At 41.5% G+C, this 16,459-nt stretch overlaps 2 protein-coding genes and 2 long non-coding RNA genes across 10 annotated transcripts in view; 1 reads left to right on the plus strand and 3 right to left on the minus strand.

Annotated features, from left to right (window-relative positions):
- Positions 1–397: 397 nt before the first annotated feature.
- Positions 398–2,215, minus strand: LOC134418567 (uncharacterized). The gene is made up of 2 exons (XR_010027812.1): positions 1,311–2,215; positions 398–977 (listed from the first exon to the last, which is right to left on the minus strand). It is a non-coding gene; the product is annotated as an uncharacterized LOC134418567 (long non-coding RNA).
- Positions 2,173–16,459, plus strand: part of LOC134418568 (uncharacterized) — a 56,903-nt gene continuing 42,616 nt past the window's right edge. The window contains exons 1-2 of the long non-coding RNA XR_010027813.1: positions 2,173–2,399; positions 10,193–10,295. This is a non-coding gene — a long non-coding RNA (uncharacterized LOC134418568). The remainder of the gene's footprint in view (positions 2,400–10,192; positions 10,296–16,459) is intronic.
- Positions 3,479–5,463, minus strand: FABP2 (fatty acid binding protein 2). Its single transcript, XM_063157038.1, has 4 exons — positions 5,340–5,463; positions 4,499–4,671; positions 3,814–3,921; positions 3,479–3,587 (listed from the first exon to the last, which is right to left on the minus strand). The coding sequence occupies exons 1-4, from the start codon at positions 5,404–5,406 to the stop codon at positions 3,537–3,539; spliced, it is 399 nt and encodes a 132-aa protein (XP_063013108.1). The 5' UTR covers positions 5,407–5,463; the 3' UTR covers positions 3,479–3,536.
- The window catches only part of PDE5A (phosphodiesterase 5A), a 105,726-nt gene continuing 99,429 nt past the window's right edge, over positions 10,163–16,459 (minus strand). For all 7 annotated transcript variants that reach the window (XM_063157034.1, XM_063157033.1, XM_063157031.1 and 4 more), the window contains one exon: positions 10,163–15,411. In XM_063157034.1, the coding sequence (XP_063013104.1) occupies positions 15,277–15,411 (135 nt within the window). In that variant the 3' untranslated portion in view covers positions 10,163–15,276. The remainder of the gene's footprint in view (positions 15,412–16,459) is intronic.

Below are 16,459 nucleotides of genomic sequence, written 5' to 3' on the forward strand. Positions count from 1 at the left end.
CAGAACTAGAAATTAGTATTCCCAAGGGAAAAATGCTAAAGAAAACTGAATCCCCTTCACCCATAGCTTGAAAACACTTCCCCCAAATGTGCCCTGGCAAAAAGTTCACTCCATGTGCTCAGCTCCTGTTTCTTTCTCTGAAGACTGCAAAAGACTCCTTCCTTTAACACAAGTTTGAAAGTCTCCCTCTAGTGAGACAGAGGAAATTGATGTTGAAACCTTTTAATTACCTGCCACTGTCTATTATACCATCCATAGGCGGGGAGGAGGAGGGATCTTTATGTGTCATCTGCCAGTGACTCAAGGCTGCTTTTGTAAGCTCCTCCTTCACAGTTTCTAGCAAGGAAAGCAGAACCTGATTTATCTTAATCAGAAAGTGAGGACAAGACACTGCTGCTGGGTTAAACACTGACATGTTTATATATGTGTATATTTATATCTATAAATACTGAGCCTCAGAGGGCCCAGTAACTGCTGAAAGTAAAGAAAGAAAAAACAGAGAGATGTATTATAGAAAACCAACCAGCATCAACCCATCAGGATTAACTTTTTGGAAGCAGAACAGCTGGCCAAGCTTCATCTGTTGAGGGCACAGGTCTGAGCTACAACTTCAGTGTACAGAAGAGCTGGGTTTTATTCTCAGCCACTCTGCAGGGTGTTCTTTCAGTGGATTTTATTCACACAGTGCACACTTCCATGTCTGCCCAACAAACCTTTAGGCACTAATCACAAAGCACAGTCAGTCTGTCGTACGGGATCTCCAAGGCACGGCTCAGGACACAGGCCAAACCCAACAGTGACACTTGTGACACACAGAGCTCCATCACGGTATAGCACAGTACAGAAATGTGCCTCCTCCACCCACACTCAAGTGGAGCCGTGTTCCCTGTTGGTTATCCCGCACAAATTGTCCTCCTCTCCACCGCCGGTGTTCGTAAGGTGCGAAATAGGTGAGAATTCCCTCGGTGGCGATGGCCCTACAGGGAACAGAAAAGGTCTGGTTATGCTCGCAGCGCTGCACAGCCTTTCAGAGCACACTGACATGTAAGGAGCATCAATTACACCTCCTGAACAGACGGCGGATAATAAATCTCGCAAACAAATAAACAAAGCTGGCTGTGGCTTGGAATCATTTCCATTTTCCTGAGAGGAATTTGTGCTCCTTCAAGGCGGGGCTGTGGGAATGCCGAGGCTGCTCCCAGGGGCCCGCTCCTGAAGCGGACCCTTTCCTCCAGGGGGCACAGCCCGTCGGAGCTTACCGACCGACGGACCGACCGACAGACCGACCGCCCCCGAACGCGGCTCCTCACCTGGGCCGCGCCTTCAGGGCAGCAGGTAGATAAGCAGGAAAAGCGCCAGGTCGAAGAGGATGAAGAGCCACAGGTCCAGCCAGTAGGACTGTCCCGATAGGGATGGGGACATCACCCGCCCACCATCGTCCCGCTCCCGCCGTTCCGGCTCCCGCGGCCGCCGCCGCGCCGCCGCCTCCATCTCCTCGGCGGAAGGGGGATGCAGGGCGGCGGCCCCACCGCGCAGGCGCCAGCGGCTCTTCCGGGTGCGGGGCCAATGGGAACGGAGCGCACGTACCACGGCCGCGCCCCCAGGGTCACGCGCGGCGGCCCCGCCCCTCCCGCCTCAGGCACCGCCCCGGCCCTCCCGCCTCAGGCAAGGCTCCACCATTCCCGCGTCAGGAAAGCCCGCTATCCCCGCCTCAGGCAGAGCCCCGGCATTCCCGCGTCAGGAAAGCCCGCTATCCCCGCCTCAGGCAGAGCCCCGGCATTCCCGCCTCAGGAAAGCCCGCTATCCCCGCCTCAGGCAGAGCCCCGTCATTCCCGCCTCAGGAAAACCCCGCAGTCCCCGCCTCAGGCACAGCCCCGCCATTCCCGCCTCAGGAAAACCCCGCAGTCCCCGCCTCAGGCACAGCCCCGCCATTCCCGCCTCAGGAAAACCCCGCAATCCCCGCCTCAAGCACCGGCCCGCTCCACCGGCCCGCTCCTCCCAGCCAAAGCTTCCCCCCCATTCCCGCCTCAGGAACGCCCCGCAATCCCCGCCTCATCCAAAGCCCTGCAATCCCCGCTTTAGGCACCGGCCCGCCATTCCCGCCTCGGCCAAAGCCCCCACTCTTCCCGCCTCAGGGAAGCTCCGCAATCCCGGCCTCAGGCACAGCTCCACCGTTGCCCCCTCACGCACCGCCTCCCCGTTCCCGCCCCGGCCAAAGCTCCGCAATCCCCGCCTCAGGCTCTGCCTTGTAGGGTGGGCTCTTGAAGTAAAGGCGCTGGAGGCGGAGAGTATTTCTGCTTGTCCGTCTGTTTTTGGGATAAGCGGTGCTTGATGTGGATTCCGCAGTGCTGGTGGCTGACATTCCTTCCCGGGCGCTGCTGGCTGCCGCTCCCTGCCAGGTGAGATGCGGACACTGGGGAAGAGCAGGCGGTCAGTCCTGTCACCTGTGCCGGGGCTTGTGTGGAAATAAACATTGACCAACTCCTCCCGATGCGGTTTCATGGAGAGCAGATGATGCTCTGAGAAAAACTAGAAGACCTTTTGGGAATCCTGTTGTGAAGAAGTTTAGGAAAATTAAAATTGTTTTAAGATACACTCCTTAAGGTTAGTCGGAGCTTGTGCACGGGACGAACGTGGAAAAGTTCATGTAGATAGTGTATTCTGTTGTGCTTTATGTGCACAACACCCAGCGGCAGGAGTAAATAAAAAAAAACGAAGTGGCACAACGTGATGCCACACTCACACCTGGGATGTGCCACCCTCAGTCCTTCCAGTGCACTCCATATTGAAATCAGGGCTATCGTTTTTGTGTCCAGAAGAATTATCAGAAACCCAGGAGTGTGTGAAACAAAACCTTTCTCTTGGTAGCTATTACCCCTTTTTAGCTTCAATATTAGGAGATATTGAGAGATTTTATTAAGAGATTGCAAGCAGGTGCTTCTGAACAGAGCTTACTTTTCTTAAACAAGCACTTAAGGGTAGCAGCTTTCCTTTATAAATTCTGTCAATAGAAATGAGGATGGATTTGTCTTTATATAGCAAGTATTGATTAAGCATGTGTGGTAGATGAAGTATGTTAGACATTTGGGGCAAAACAATGACAGTACTTCCCTTTTAAGCCTCGTCCCCATCTGTACTATCTCATTTATTTTTGGTTTTCCCACAATTTTGTGCAATATTAAATGCACAGAGAAACTGTTTCTCAGTATAAATGCCTTTGCAAGGAAACTAAGTTTCCATTTGAGAGCTTGTGCAAAAAATATTGTAGTTCTGCTTATGCAAAATAATTTCTGCAGCCTTTGTGGCGCTTCAGTAGGACTTGGTACAGAAGACATTTTAAAAAGCGTTTGGTAATGGGAGTTTGTTCATTCGAGGCAAAACAGGAACATGAAGAACTAGCCCATGTTTTTAGCATAGGTAGCTGCTGCTAGGGAGGTGGTGTGAGGGGATGGAAAGGGAAAGGAAACCACGCAGCGGATGTGTAGAAAATGGTCTTTTATTGTTCCTTCATTGTGGTGCAGTTCTGTGTGAAGTGCTCAGCCCCTTTTGAAGAATCTCTTGGACTCAACTCCTTCGTATAGGTAGGTCTGTTAAAAAATTAGGAAGGAAAAATCAGTGGCTGGAATTGCAAAGTTTCATTTCCCAGTTATGGTTCAGAGAGTTTGAAATTCTTTATAGGCAGCTGAGAATTTTAACTATAGATAAATGAAGTTATTTGGTTTGAAGAAAATATTTTCTACTTTTAGAAAAGCTTTTAAAACTTTTTCTGTTGATTCTATTGCAAACTTGTGTGTAAATGACTTCTTAACTCACCTGAACGAGTTCATCACCCACGATTTCTCTGGTTGCTTTAAGCACTTTTCCATTGTCTTTTCTGGTAAATGTGGCCACAAGTTTATTTCCTTCCAGGGTCCAAGCACCCTATGATGGGAAAAAAGCCCAAATGTTTTGCAACAGTTAGGACACTGATTTGGTTTAAAGGCTGTAGAATGCTTAAAAGTGAAAAGAAAAGATTAAAACAGTGTAACAATGCTTTTTAGCAAGGCTGTAAAAATGAAATTTTAATGAAACCCTTGGCTTATTTAAATGCATAATGGCCAACCTAGGTGTTTTTTACTGGTCAATACACTTAATTTAAAATAATTATATCAACAGAGATTTGTAATTTCTTACAAATACCCACTCTAGGTGGTGAACTTGAGTATTAGAAGAAGTAAAATTGCAAATCACCTGGATTTCACCTTATGAAAATTGCTACTTGCTCTGCTTTTTGGGCTCTCTGGAACCCTGAGATCCATGGTACAGTCTTGAACCTTTAACAGTGAAGACTCCCTTATGCTTTGCTGTATAAGCTGCAAGCATTCCTGAACAGTCACGTTCAGGAAAATTTCATGTAATTCAGAAGGAGAATTGAAATGACAAACGATTCATTTGGAAACTGCACGTTCCAGAGTCATTGTCACACAGTGAACACTGAACTGTGCAGGAAGGCCCTTACAGTGAGCTCGGTCCCATCCGCCAGGCTGTAGTCAAAGCTGGCTCCCAGAGTAAATTCAATCTCGATGGTTCGGAAGTTGCTGGCTTCTTTGACATTAAATTTGTCCCCATTTTGCTGGATGGTGATCTTCAGATTGTCATGGGCTCCCAGCTTTCTCTTCATCATGCCAATACCTAAAAAAATCAGTTAACATAAATCAGAAAAAAACCCCCCAAACCTCTGGAGCATCATATTTGTCTTTTTTTAAATCAATTTTATGTGGCCAAGTGAGTTTATTCCAGGGTTCTGACTCAAATATTTGTCCTTCAGTTTTCATTGAGGCCGTGTTCACTAGTACACATATAATACAAATCACTGCCTTAACTGGAGTAGTTAGGTTTATGTCCATATAATGCACACTTTGTACAAACTTCAAGTAAATATTAGGATGTTAGAATTACTTGAATCAAGTGTTTCTCTGAAATTGTAGAATGATGATTTCCTCCCTGTTGAATGTTTAAATTGGTTTGATGTTTTCAAAACAGTAGTCCAGCTATAGAATTAGATTTAAAGTTTATTCATTCAAGTTGTCTGAGCCTTTTCCTCAAATCTAGACGTAGAGATTTTTTTTTTTCCGCTGAAATAAATTTGGAATTGCTTAAGATTAATGCAGAGTAATTAAAACCAGAATATTTCTCAGCATCTTCCCCCCGACCTCAGAATATTTTGAAATTACATGCAGGGGCAGAGCAGAGAAGAGTGAAAGGGCAGGATGGCCCAAAGGTAGTTGTCAGGCAGTTTGGGTTTGTATTCAGCTGAGTGATGTTCTTCCTGCAGAAGGGATTGGAGAGCTGAGCCTTACCCATAGCCTCCATGAACTTCTCATAGTTCTCGTTTCTGTCCACTTTCCACGTGCCGTTGAAAGCCATGGCTGTGCTGCAGGAGAGCTGCTCTGCAGGGCCCAGGCTCTGCTCAGGGAATTTATCCTCTGCCTTATCTTGAGGGCAATTTACTGCATGACGAGGCTGAGTAAAGCTCAACTGATACACTGACCTCTCCAAGGAGAGGTTTCCTGTTACTTAGCCAATTCCCAGTCCTGACCACACTGCTTGCTGAATCTCTCCTATTGCCCCCAGATCATGACAGAATCTTAACTGCTCATCTCAAATAAGAATTGCTAATCCATTCATTCTGTCTACAATGTGGGATAAAAATCAGGTGTCTAGTGAAAGTAATAATTAAACTAACAGCATTGCTTGACATTTTTTATCTCAGTTGCACCTTCCAGCTTGTGGGAGAGTCTTCAGGCAACTGGAGATGATATTATTTATCCAACAAAGCAAACACAAGTCTCTACTTTGTCCTTTATAATTTGTTTGGGGCCCGCTCTGCTCAGCACAACAAGCATGGGGCAGAGGATTTACTGAATGTATGCAGGTTGATTCAGAAAACTCTCCTCTTGCTGCCTGTCCTAACACTGAGCTGTGAAAATTGGGATGGTAGTCTCTATTCATGTCATCGCTTTTTTATATATATTGTTTAAATTCTTAGCAGTATCTGCAAATTTTCTTCATTATAACACATTCAGTGAAGAAAACAGCCAGATGGAAGGTGTTCAGGCTGTTTGCTCCTAAGGGTGATGAGGGAACTACCTCACAATGTGCATTTCACAACATCAGTTAGGTCTCTGTGTGTAGTTTTCACATCGAGGTTTTCCCCACAATTTCATGCAGTTTTTGATCACCTGAATAACTCAAAAAGTATTGTAGCTGATGCCCTGTGCTGTGCCAATAATGCATGCCCATCTGCCAGCTCAGAAAATGGCCAGACTTTATTCTGAGAGTCAGATTATCTGTTTTTATTGCACTGGTGTGTATCTTGACCTTTGTTGTTATCACTGGCTGTCTTACCTGAACTGTGCAGTGTATGCACCTAAACACCCAGGGCTGAGTTACAGTTCATCCAAGGTGTTACATAACAAAACTGGTAACTCTCCTTACAGTCTTTGCAGAAAGGTTCCTTCTGGCAGTGCTTGTAGTGCAGCTTTTGCTGTATTTAGTAGAAAATCAAGGTCTAAAATAATGTGAGTTGCTCAATATGGCAAAATATGACTTTGGTTTTTCACATGTATTAGAATCATATAATCTACACGTCATTTAGTGTTCTTTTGTCCTCCTATAGTAGCTGGTTTTCCTTCTAAAATCACAATTAAAATTGGTTTTGTAGATTTTCTTAGTTGGGACATTCCACAACCTTATTCTTTCTTTTGTCTCTCTCTTCCTTGTGTGGTTTGCAGAACTCTAGCATTTTCTTTGATGGTGCATTGAAATCTTGTTGTCTAGTATTGCTGTTCCCATGACAGTTTTAAAAGCTGAGGGTGTGTTCTTGGCTTTGTGGCTTTCTCCAACATGCCAGCTTCAGAACACTGCAAATGGACAAACGTACTGACTTTGAAGTTTGATCTTTAGATGAGGTGGATGGCAAGAAATGATTAACTTATATGGTGATGCCAACCTCATCGTGCCAATCTGTGATCATTGTAGCAAGGTGTAGTGTGATGGCAGTGCAGTTCCAAAGATCAGGGTGATAAAAAATCTTTTGCAGTGGGTTGTGTTCATCTCCCCTGTTTATTGTTTTGTGGCTTGTATTCAAGTTGTTCTGACTAAAATTAGCCAGGCCAGTAGAACTGTTGGGTTGGTTAAGGCTTGGTGCCAGCATAAACATGATACACTCATGGAAATATTGATTTCTATAACAGGAGACTAATCCCTGATAAAACCATGCAGATTGTGCAGGATTTATGAGTGTTTTCTATTGAATGAGTCTTTATTATGTCTTGCAAAGATGGATCCCTTGCTGGGAAGTTTCACTAAGCATTTGAACCACAATGCTCAATTCCATATCGATGTGGTAAATAGTCAATTCTATGCCAGTAAAGCCAATTTAAGCCTAACAGTGGGTGGCCAAGCAACCAGGAGGTTGATGGAGCCTAACTAATGCCTTGTCTTGGATAAATAATTTCAAAGTACATATTGCAGTTGAGTGTTGCATTGCAGCAGGATTAGATCCTGCTTGAGCTGGATGTTGTCCTGCTCCAGCTGCCTGTTTGCCGAATTTCTGCTTTTATTTTGGTTCAAGGAGAATCTCCTGGATGCTGCTAATGTGAAATCTGTTCAGCACGAGAATTGAGCATTTGAGGATTGCCTAGAAATTTCCAGTGAGTATAGATCCATCTGTGTGATTAGTTAGTAGTGGGCTGTGGGTTTTAAAGCTTGCTCTTAACTGTCTGTATCCACTGCTTTCTAATTCCTGTGTAATGGCTCTGATCCATAAAGTGCTGCATTTTTGAGAGTTTTTAATTGGAGAGAACTGAAGTGCAGGAGTTAATAAGATCCAGGCTGAAAAAATCTGGAAGCAAAATTCAGGATTAAAGGAGTAACAACCCTGGTATTTACTTTGTCAGTTTCTGTATGCTAAAATGAATCCTAGGATTACATAGAATAATGGAATCTGGCCTTGTTTCAGTGAAAAAGGGCGACAGTGAACACCTACTAATAAAAGTGAGTGTGCTTTTCCAGAAAAGGTGAAATGAATCTCTGAGTATTAGTGCCATTTGACACTTGCCACACAGAGACTGATATGCCAGTTGTCCTGTGGGGCTTTTTGTCTGGCTTTTCTAAGGGTATTTAAATTTATATCTGAATATTCCTGTATTACCCAATTTCTTTTTTATAGAATATGAAATGTGATCATAGAGTGGGGTCAAGTTATAGTCCAGTGAGTTCAGAATGTACAGTATTGAAAGTCTGCATCAGTCATTTCAGTTTCTCCAAAATCTGAACTGCACTTTTAGCTCATTTCAACATAACTTTTTTATTAACTGTGAACTTTTTCTCTTGGTTATAATATAGCTCTCAACCCCACAAAAGTTTTTTGTGGATATATCGAATCTAATTTAATCTGTAAAATAGTGAGCTTCAGAGTTCTTCTGAAGTGCAGTGTTATATATCTTGCTCTCTAGCAAGGGAGCACCCTGTATGGCTAAGATATTTAAATACTTGTATTTGCAAAAGGAAAAGATGGTTTCAGATTAAAAGTCCTTTCTTAGTTTGGGCATCATGTGTCTTATGTAAAAGCAGAACAGACACCCAGGTTCTGGTGCTCTTTCCAGCTCAGAAATGGACTTTCCATGTGACCTTGACCAAATTAATCCCTCTACTTATCTGTAAAATGAACTTTCCTTTCATTAAGAAGCTCTATATATCATAAAATAAATTGCCAGTGACTTCATTAACTACTACAATAAAAGTGTCCTGAATGCTTCTATGCAAATGTATCACATGTAAACCATTGGTATGACTGAACCATGGATTTTACTCCCAGAATTTGATGGTGGTGCACAAGAGAAGCCTGTGTAAACTGTGGATTTTTCAGCCATTATGAACTGGGGTATTATGCCAGTGACCTGGGGTATTTTTCAAATGAAGTGGTTCTGAAGTTCTGTGTGTGCTAAGAAATGGTGCTGTTCTAAAGCACAGTGACTGTCAGATTCCATAAGTCTGTCCCTAAAGCTTACTGTGGGAACAAACTCACTCATGTGAGACTTTTCCTACAAGTCTTAAAGGGGAGGTTTCACGGGATTGTGGAATGCAATAGCTGTCACCACCTGCTGCTGAAAATGTGGCTGGAGGAAAAAGCTTTTGTCTTCTCCATTTGTTACTGAGGCATTACATCTGTGCAAGAAAGGAAAGACTTTGTGTGATGTTCGTTCACTTCTTCAATAAAAATGCCCTTGCTCCAGGGCTGGGTAAGGAATGGATCCCACTGCTCCTGCTGCAAACATTGCCACTTCTCAGCAGGGAGTTCAAGCCTCCAGCAGGCCAGGAAGGCTGAGCAGCAGCAGACTGGGCTGTGAGGGGGTGGAAATGTTGTAGTCACAGCAGCAAATGGTGACCTGATGTTTGCAGATCTGCACGGGCACTTGTGCAGTTTCACTCATAAACTGCAGTTGGTTCGAGCAAACAGTGCTTGTGTTTTGTGCTGAGCTAAATCTGGCCCTTCATAACTTCTTGAATGAGCCTGCTGTTTGTCAGGGGTGTACATAGTTCTTGGTTTTGCCTAGAGCTAAAAAAAGTCGAGCCAGAAGTGTTGCTGTGAAGGACCTAATAGGCAAAGAAGAGAAAATGCCAAGAAGCCCACTGGTCCAGAATTACTTCTAGGATCAGCAGTTTGTGCAAGATGAGGCTTTGGTTGTAGAAAAAAAACTTTTTCCACAGTTTGGTTGGAGTCACTGGGCTGACTATTTCTATCTCTCTTGCAATTGTTATCCCCCAGGAACTGATCTGTGGGGGCAGAGGATCAGGGATCACTCTGTGTAACTCCTGTATTTGCTGGCTCTGCTTTCTATCAGAAATGAACGGGTTTCTGACAGCTCTCAGGAGGTGCAGCTCCAGTGCTCTCTAGTGGTCAGTGGCACTGAATGATTTTTTTTTTTTTGTGGTTTTGAAACAAGAACTGCTTTACTGCTGGCTGTTCTCAGTAGTACTCAGAAGTATCTTGATATTAACGGATATTTTTCTCTTCAGGATTTCTAGGACCTAGAAAAGTTGCTATGAAATACAAATTTACAGAAGCAATGATTTGAATCAGGCATTAAAAATTACACCTCAGTAATATAACAAACAGTAAAATTTGACATAATCCTTTTTATTTTAGAAAGCATGAAAACAGTACAAAGAGAAGAATGAAGAAATAAGTTATAAGCAGCAGTCTGACCACAGAAAATTAGCTGACCCTTATGTTCTCTAGCAGCTGTACGGTAAGTAGGGCTAATGATTCTCTTAAGCAATGTAACTAGCTTTGTTCTAAGTCAATGGACAGAAGCAAGAGAGAACACATGACATTCAGAAGACTTTAATAGTGTTTAAAGGCAAACATAATATACAGAGAAATCCCTTAACCTAGTACAAAAATACTGTGCCCAGAAACTATATATTTGTTCAGGTATTTTTAAAAGATAGAAGAATACAAATGGACAAACTCAGTGACTAGTGACTGTGATTAAGGGTTTTATTAAACTATAATAGGAATGTATGTTAAAACTATTTACAGTGCATTTCAAACTACATTCTTTAAGAGACACATGCAGGTGTCTGCCATGTGAACACAAAGAGGACTCAAATTCTAACTTCAGTTACATCTGTAAGGTACCTTGGGCATCGGTGGCAATAGCTGAACCAGCAAAGAGCAAGTGAGGCAGCTGTCACCAAGGATAAGGGTTTGGTCCCTCTTCACAGGTAAGAAAAGATGGATTTGACCCATTCTTTCACTTTCTATACAGCACAACCCAGCTCCCCTGAGGTAAATGGGAATCACAATACTGACTTCAGGTGGGCATCTGAGCATGCGTGAGGCCTTGGCATGCCAAGCTCGTGCTGTGGGAGTTAGTGGGAACCAGCAATTACAGAGCATTGTCACATAAATACACATTTACTAGCACTGGTACTCAGATTTGAGTTTCTGTATGCAAACAACCTTCCTTATGTGGAGAAGAAACATGGCATTCACCTCGCAATGACCAAGATGAAATATCCTGCTGTCACAATTTGCTGCATTTAGCAAGTGTCACTCATTACCAGCACAGAGTCTGTGGTGTTTCTTCTTCTTCTTCTTAGCAAAGTCCAAACCAAAAAAACTCAGCCCTCATTATTTACCATACTCTGCCCAAACTCATTCTGCCGTTCAAGCTTATGTTTTAAATTAGTGCAAGCCCCTGAAAAAGTACAGCAGGGAACTGGGAAATAAAGCTGAAACCTTGTGGAATGTAAACTGCATGTAATTTAACATGAAGAAAAAATCCGCAGCATCACAGAGATAAGACTCTGAATTAATGCTACTATATTAATTTGCTTGAAATATGAGGTCTTTATAAAAACCTTTAAAAATATGTGAATTTATTATAAGCAAGGCAAATATTTTCCATAAAAAGTCTTTGCCATGTTTTTATGCATGACTGGAAGGGACAGCAGCTGGATCACTCCTCTAATTTTAAGGACCTAGACCTGATTCTTCATTATCTTTCTGTATAATGAGCTGGAAAATCAATTACCTGCTAATTTTGACAAACTTTATGTATGAATTAGTTAAGTGCCCTGAATGTGTCAGTTCATACCACTACCAGGTAAAATGTGTGGGGTTGGAAATCAAAAGATGCATGCAATTGTCAGAGGGTGATGCATATAAAGAGGCTTTGGTTCTTTCTTCTGAGGAGAAATCAGCTGATCATCAATGAAATTAATTGTTTCCTTTTATCAGTAGCTCACTTGTATATGTGCACAGTGAAGATATGAGTAATCTGCTCTTAAGTATAAACTGCTTCTTAATTAAAAATTCACACCATCTCCAAAGTCAGCATTACATTATTCCCCCCCTCACTTTCTTTAACTGTATGATAGAATAGAAAACCTAGGCCCTCAGCTAATATTGCATGTGTGGCTAATTCCTTGGAAAATTCAGTTACTTGGAATTAGAAGAGGTAGGGTTAATCAGTAATTTTGTGTGTGTTAACACAAGTAATTTTTTTCAGAACAAATCCAGAAATAAAGTGTACTTCAAGAATTAAACTGTGCTGTGGAATGAGTTTGAAAGAAATCATGTTTGTGTCTGAGATCAAGTAGGATACTGACTCAGTTGTCCTCACTGAGAGACGTAATAAGAATTAGTGGAACAAATTCTTGTACCCAGAAATTGAAATCTCAAATGCGACAATGGTTTCAGGCTGAACTGTCAAAGGGATAAACTCCATTTCAGCTGGTTTCTTGTGTAAGCCACTCTGATTGTTACAGCTAGACAGTATAATGTCTTTGAGATCAGACTGAAATAATGAGATACACAGCTCATGATGAAATAAATGACAGCTGCATAGCTGTAATCCACCAGCTGGCTTTCAAAAGGTTCAATTCTGTAGACAGTGAACTTGAAGCAGGAAACCTGCTGGAGCCAGGTTAGGTTTGGATTTTTTTCCCATATTGTCCCCTATCTACATTATAAAAGGAGGGAGCGGTTTCTGCAATTGAGTCACACAAAGCCATGACACACTTGGATTTTGCCTTCAGGCAGAGTAAAACACTATGTAAAGGCTTTGAATCTCATGAAATACAGCACTCTATGCTTTTAAGGTACTTAAACCAGTAGTTTAAAGGCTTTGGTTTTGTTTAAATATATGCAGATACAGGTGTGTTATGATATTTAAATGTTTATTTACTAAGAACTGTATTTATATGTGTGTTCCAACATTTATGGTGGAAAAGATTCTATGGGATAAATGTGTACAGATATATAATTAAATATATGCACATACTGTATAACTGTTCATTTTAAGTGAACCTTTAAAAAAATGTAACATCATGCCCTTCTTTTCAAGTCAAAGGTATGAATCCAGCACTCCTTCATAGCATTTGTAAATTTAGTTATAATAAAGCTTTGCTGAACACAAAATATAGCAAAGAAATACTGGAATATTCATGTCAAAGTTACATCACTACACTGTGATATCATCATAGTTATCTGCTGTGTTGTCACCATGAGTTACTAGTCCAAACCAATAGTAAGAATACACCTTTATATACATATATTTTATTCCTATTTATATTAAATATGTATCTCATCAGTATAATAATTATATTTCAGTATCTCAAGCACTCAAGAAAAAGACTATACAAGGGCTATGCAAATCCTGAAGCAAAGTTTTCTATTTATCCAGAAGTACCTAAAACCTTTTTGGGGGGGTGTGTGTTGGCAGGGTCAGGCTGCTGTCACCTGCATACTGTGTATGCAAAGAAGTACATATACAGAGTACTGCAAAACAGCAGAATTCTGAGTGAGTGTTGCAGTCCATCCTTTTTTTTTTAATTTGTTGAGACAGAATAAGGAGAAATACTTCTGTACTAAAATGTTTTCAAATTCACAGCTGCAATCATTTATTATTGGTCCTCACTAGACAAGTCTGAGATAGGACTTAATCAGTGACAAATAATTTAGTGTGTCAGAAATACTGCTGACTGTCAGAATACCTTGTTCTATATTAAAAAAATATCAACTCTAACTTAGTATCATCAAACATTTTGAAACATTTGCTTCATCTTTTCTTAGCTTCTGGCATTGTTTGTCTAAATGAAGAAATTGAAAGGGTGAGTTTTCCCTTTTTGACCAGATCTTACGACTTGGGTTGACAATCTCCTGGGAAGAAGAATTTATTGCAGTTTCTAACTAGAATTTCCTGGAATATTGTGATAGAACTAAATTCCCACACTTAAAAGTCCAGTGCCAAATGTGCTGCTTTTGCCAAATGATGATTTTAACTAAAAAATAATGATTACAGATTAAAAAAATGGAACATTTTGTGTGTCTCTGTGCAGCCAAAGTTATGTGTGCTGCTAATGCATTTTAGACTACTGGCATGTATCTCCTTATCCTGTCCATCTAAATAATAGTACTCTCCTTGTATTCCTCTTTTGGGATTTGTCCAATGTGTATATTTTCTATAATTGTTTCCAATTCAAAACCATTTTTATTACTTATCTTCACTTAAATAATGCACCAATTTTATTTTTTACTAGTGCAAGTTAATTGATTTCTTACTTTGCAGAACATTAATGCCTCACATACAAATGGCAAATAGCACTCTTGGCCATTTTTGCTTTTGGTATTATTATTTTCCTGTTTCTTCAAGACACTATGATTAATCATTTTAAACCAATGTTAAAATGATTTTTAAGAGATGTTAACATAAAACTTTCTTCAAAGTGGTCATAGCCATTTCATAGTAACACTGGCCTGAAGAATCAGTCATTGGTGGTCACCAGGAGTGTGCCCTTCCTGCATCCTTCTGATTCAGCTTTTCACCTCTTGCAGTCATTCTCTTCTGCCTGTGATCCAGTCTGTTGGTTAGATGATGTTAAAATCAACTCCCAAATGAAGTTAAAACCAGCGTACAAAACCAATCCTGCTTTGTTTCCATTTCTCTGCGTGCTTCTTGCAGCTTTCCATGGCAGCCTGTCAGTTATGTTGGGATATTTCATCTGTCTTCAAGCAGTTTCCATTGGGCATGGAGAGCTCGGACACCTCTACCACACCTGAGACTCTGGCTGCCTAGTCATTCACAGGGGTCTTAGACATTTCTTCAGCTGCAATAACACATTTGCTAAGACATCCACCTAATTTGGAAAAAACCAAACTCTACTGGGTGCACGGATTTGGGGGTTTTTCACCTCAGAGCCCAGTTCTGCTGTCTGAGAGAGGTTAGCAATAGTTTGTTTTGAATAGGCTCCCCAGAGTGAGTCCCAGTCTTTCCTCTGAACCTCTGGAAATAGAGCAGGCAAGACTGCTCAATATTTTTATAACTTAACACAGCAAGATGGGAGGAGGGAGAGAAAAGGTGCAAAATGCAGTAGTCTTTCAGATACTGGCCACAACATGATCACTAAACAACTATGTACATCTGTAAAGCAACAGGCTCTCGGGCACAGTCAGTGCCTGCACCAGTACCTTCTTGTGGGCTGGGGTAGCAAAAACCACCCCTGCAGGTCATCTTCCATCTCAGTCAGACGTAAGAAGAGAAACATATTGTCTTCAGATAATCTTGGGATCTACACAGTCATGCTATATCTTGAAATGTGGAAAAAATAATACAGCAGTGGCAAAACATAAGCCAAATTCATACAGTGTTTAGCAAAATGCAGTACTCTCTTATTACTGTGTCTCCTACGTGAACTTGAGCTTATGGTGGTGAAATCAGCACATCAGTTCCGTTTGCCTTGGTTGCTTTCTCCGTTAATCAGGTTCTCTTGCTGCTCAGCCAAGGCTTGCCATTTCTGCCTGTTTTTTCTGCAGCCATCCAGCAAAGGGGAGCAGGCCTCTGACACATGTGTTAGGGCCTGAAATGCATTGAAAACATGGAAAACAAATTGTATTCAATTTTTAATTTAAAAATGGCGAATGAAACACATCTCATATTTTTTTCAGATTTCTGAACTTAGAGGAAGACTTGTAGATCATTAAATGCACTGGTTAGTTAACACAAGAGCTGGGTAGAGTTTGGATTAGGATCACTTGGTAACTGTAGATATAAGCAGCAGTGCACATTTTAGAGTAAATGATTCCAATTTTCTGATCTTTTCATAAATAGAAAGGCAAAGCTCCACTCTAATAGGAAGAAATATAGATGTTCAGGCTCTAGAACTGTGGGCATTCAAGTCTCCTCAGGCGTTCTGTTAAAGTTTTCTGTTTGTCCAATCTGTATCTTTGCAGAGACACTCAGTCTTGTTTCAATGGCCTACCTCCTACTGGAGACAGTTTTCTGAGGCTACAAAGCAAAGGCTGCCTTTTTTTCCTGACAGTTTCTACAGCACAGAAGCACTTGATTTTCAGGGACAGCAGCTAGTAGATCCCTTTCTCTATCCCTGTTTCCTTTGAACTGGTGAATGTGTGTTCTTTTCAGAAAAGCTAATTGTGTCAGAGGGAAAAATTCAAGTAATCATCCTGTTCCTTGCACTGGAAGGTTCTTAAGTATTCGGTTTTCTGTTCATCTCCTTTCTTTTTCTCACCTTGGTTTCTCTAAAATGCTCGGTACAGGTCAAATAAACAGACCTTTGCTCCAATGTTGTACTGGGTTAAAAAAAACCCAGAAATCATTATATTGTTTTTCACACTGTATTTGACCAAGCAGCTTCTCATACAGTTTGTGACCAGGACAAAAAAGCATTTCAGTGGATTATCTCAAGCAATGCTTTGGTGTGTGATGAGAGAGAAAGAAATGAATGGGTTGGGAAGTGTTAAAATTGGTAAAATTGGGTCAATTTCCTATACATAGCATATCACATTTTGTATAACAAATTCTGAATTCTTAAAAACTTGTAAACACTTTCTATCAATGCACTACCTGGATACCATTCTTTCCCTAGAGGTCAAACCATTAGTTTTGTG

The sequence above is a fragment of the Melospiza melodia genome, chromosome 5, assembly GCF_035770615.1.
Source record: "Melospiza melodia melodia isolate bMelMel2 chromosome 5, bMelMel2.pri, whole genome shotgun sequence".
NCBI classification, from domain to species: domain Eukaryota; kingdom Metazoa; phylum Chordata; class Aves; order Passeriformes; family Passerellidae; genus Melospiza; species Melospiza melodia.

Coding starts and splice junctions, on each gene's coding strand:
- FABP2 (XM_063157038.1), bottom strand. CDS start 5,406: ATGGCTTTCAACGGCACGTGGAAAGTGGACAGAAACGAGAACTATGAG. Junction 4,672..5,339: donor GAAGTTCATGGAGGCTATGG/GTAAGGCTCAGC, acceptor TGATTTTTTTAG/GTATTGGCATGATGAAGAGA. Junction 3,588..3,813: donor TGGGTGATGAACTCGTTCAG/GTGAGTTAAGAA, acceptor ATTTTTTAACAG/ACCTACCTATACGAAGGAGT.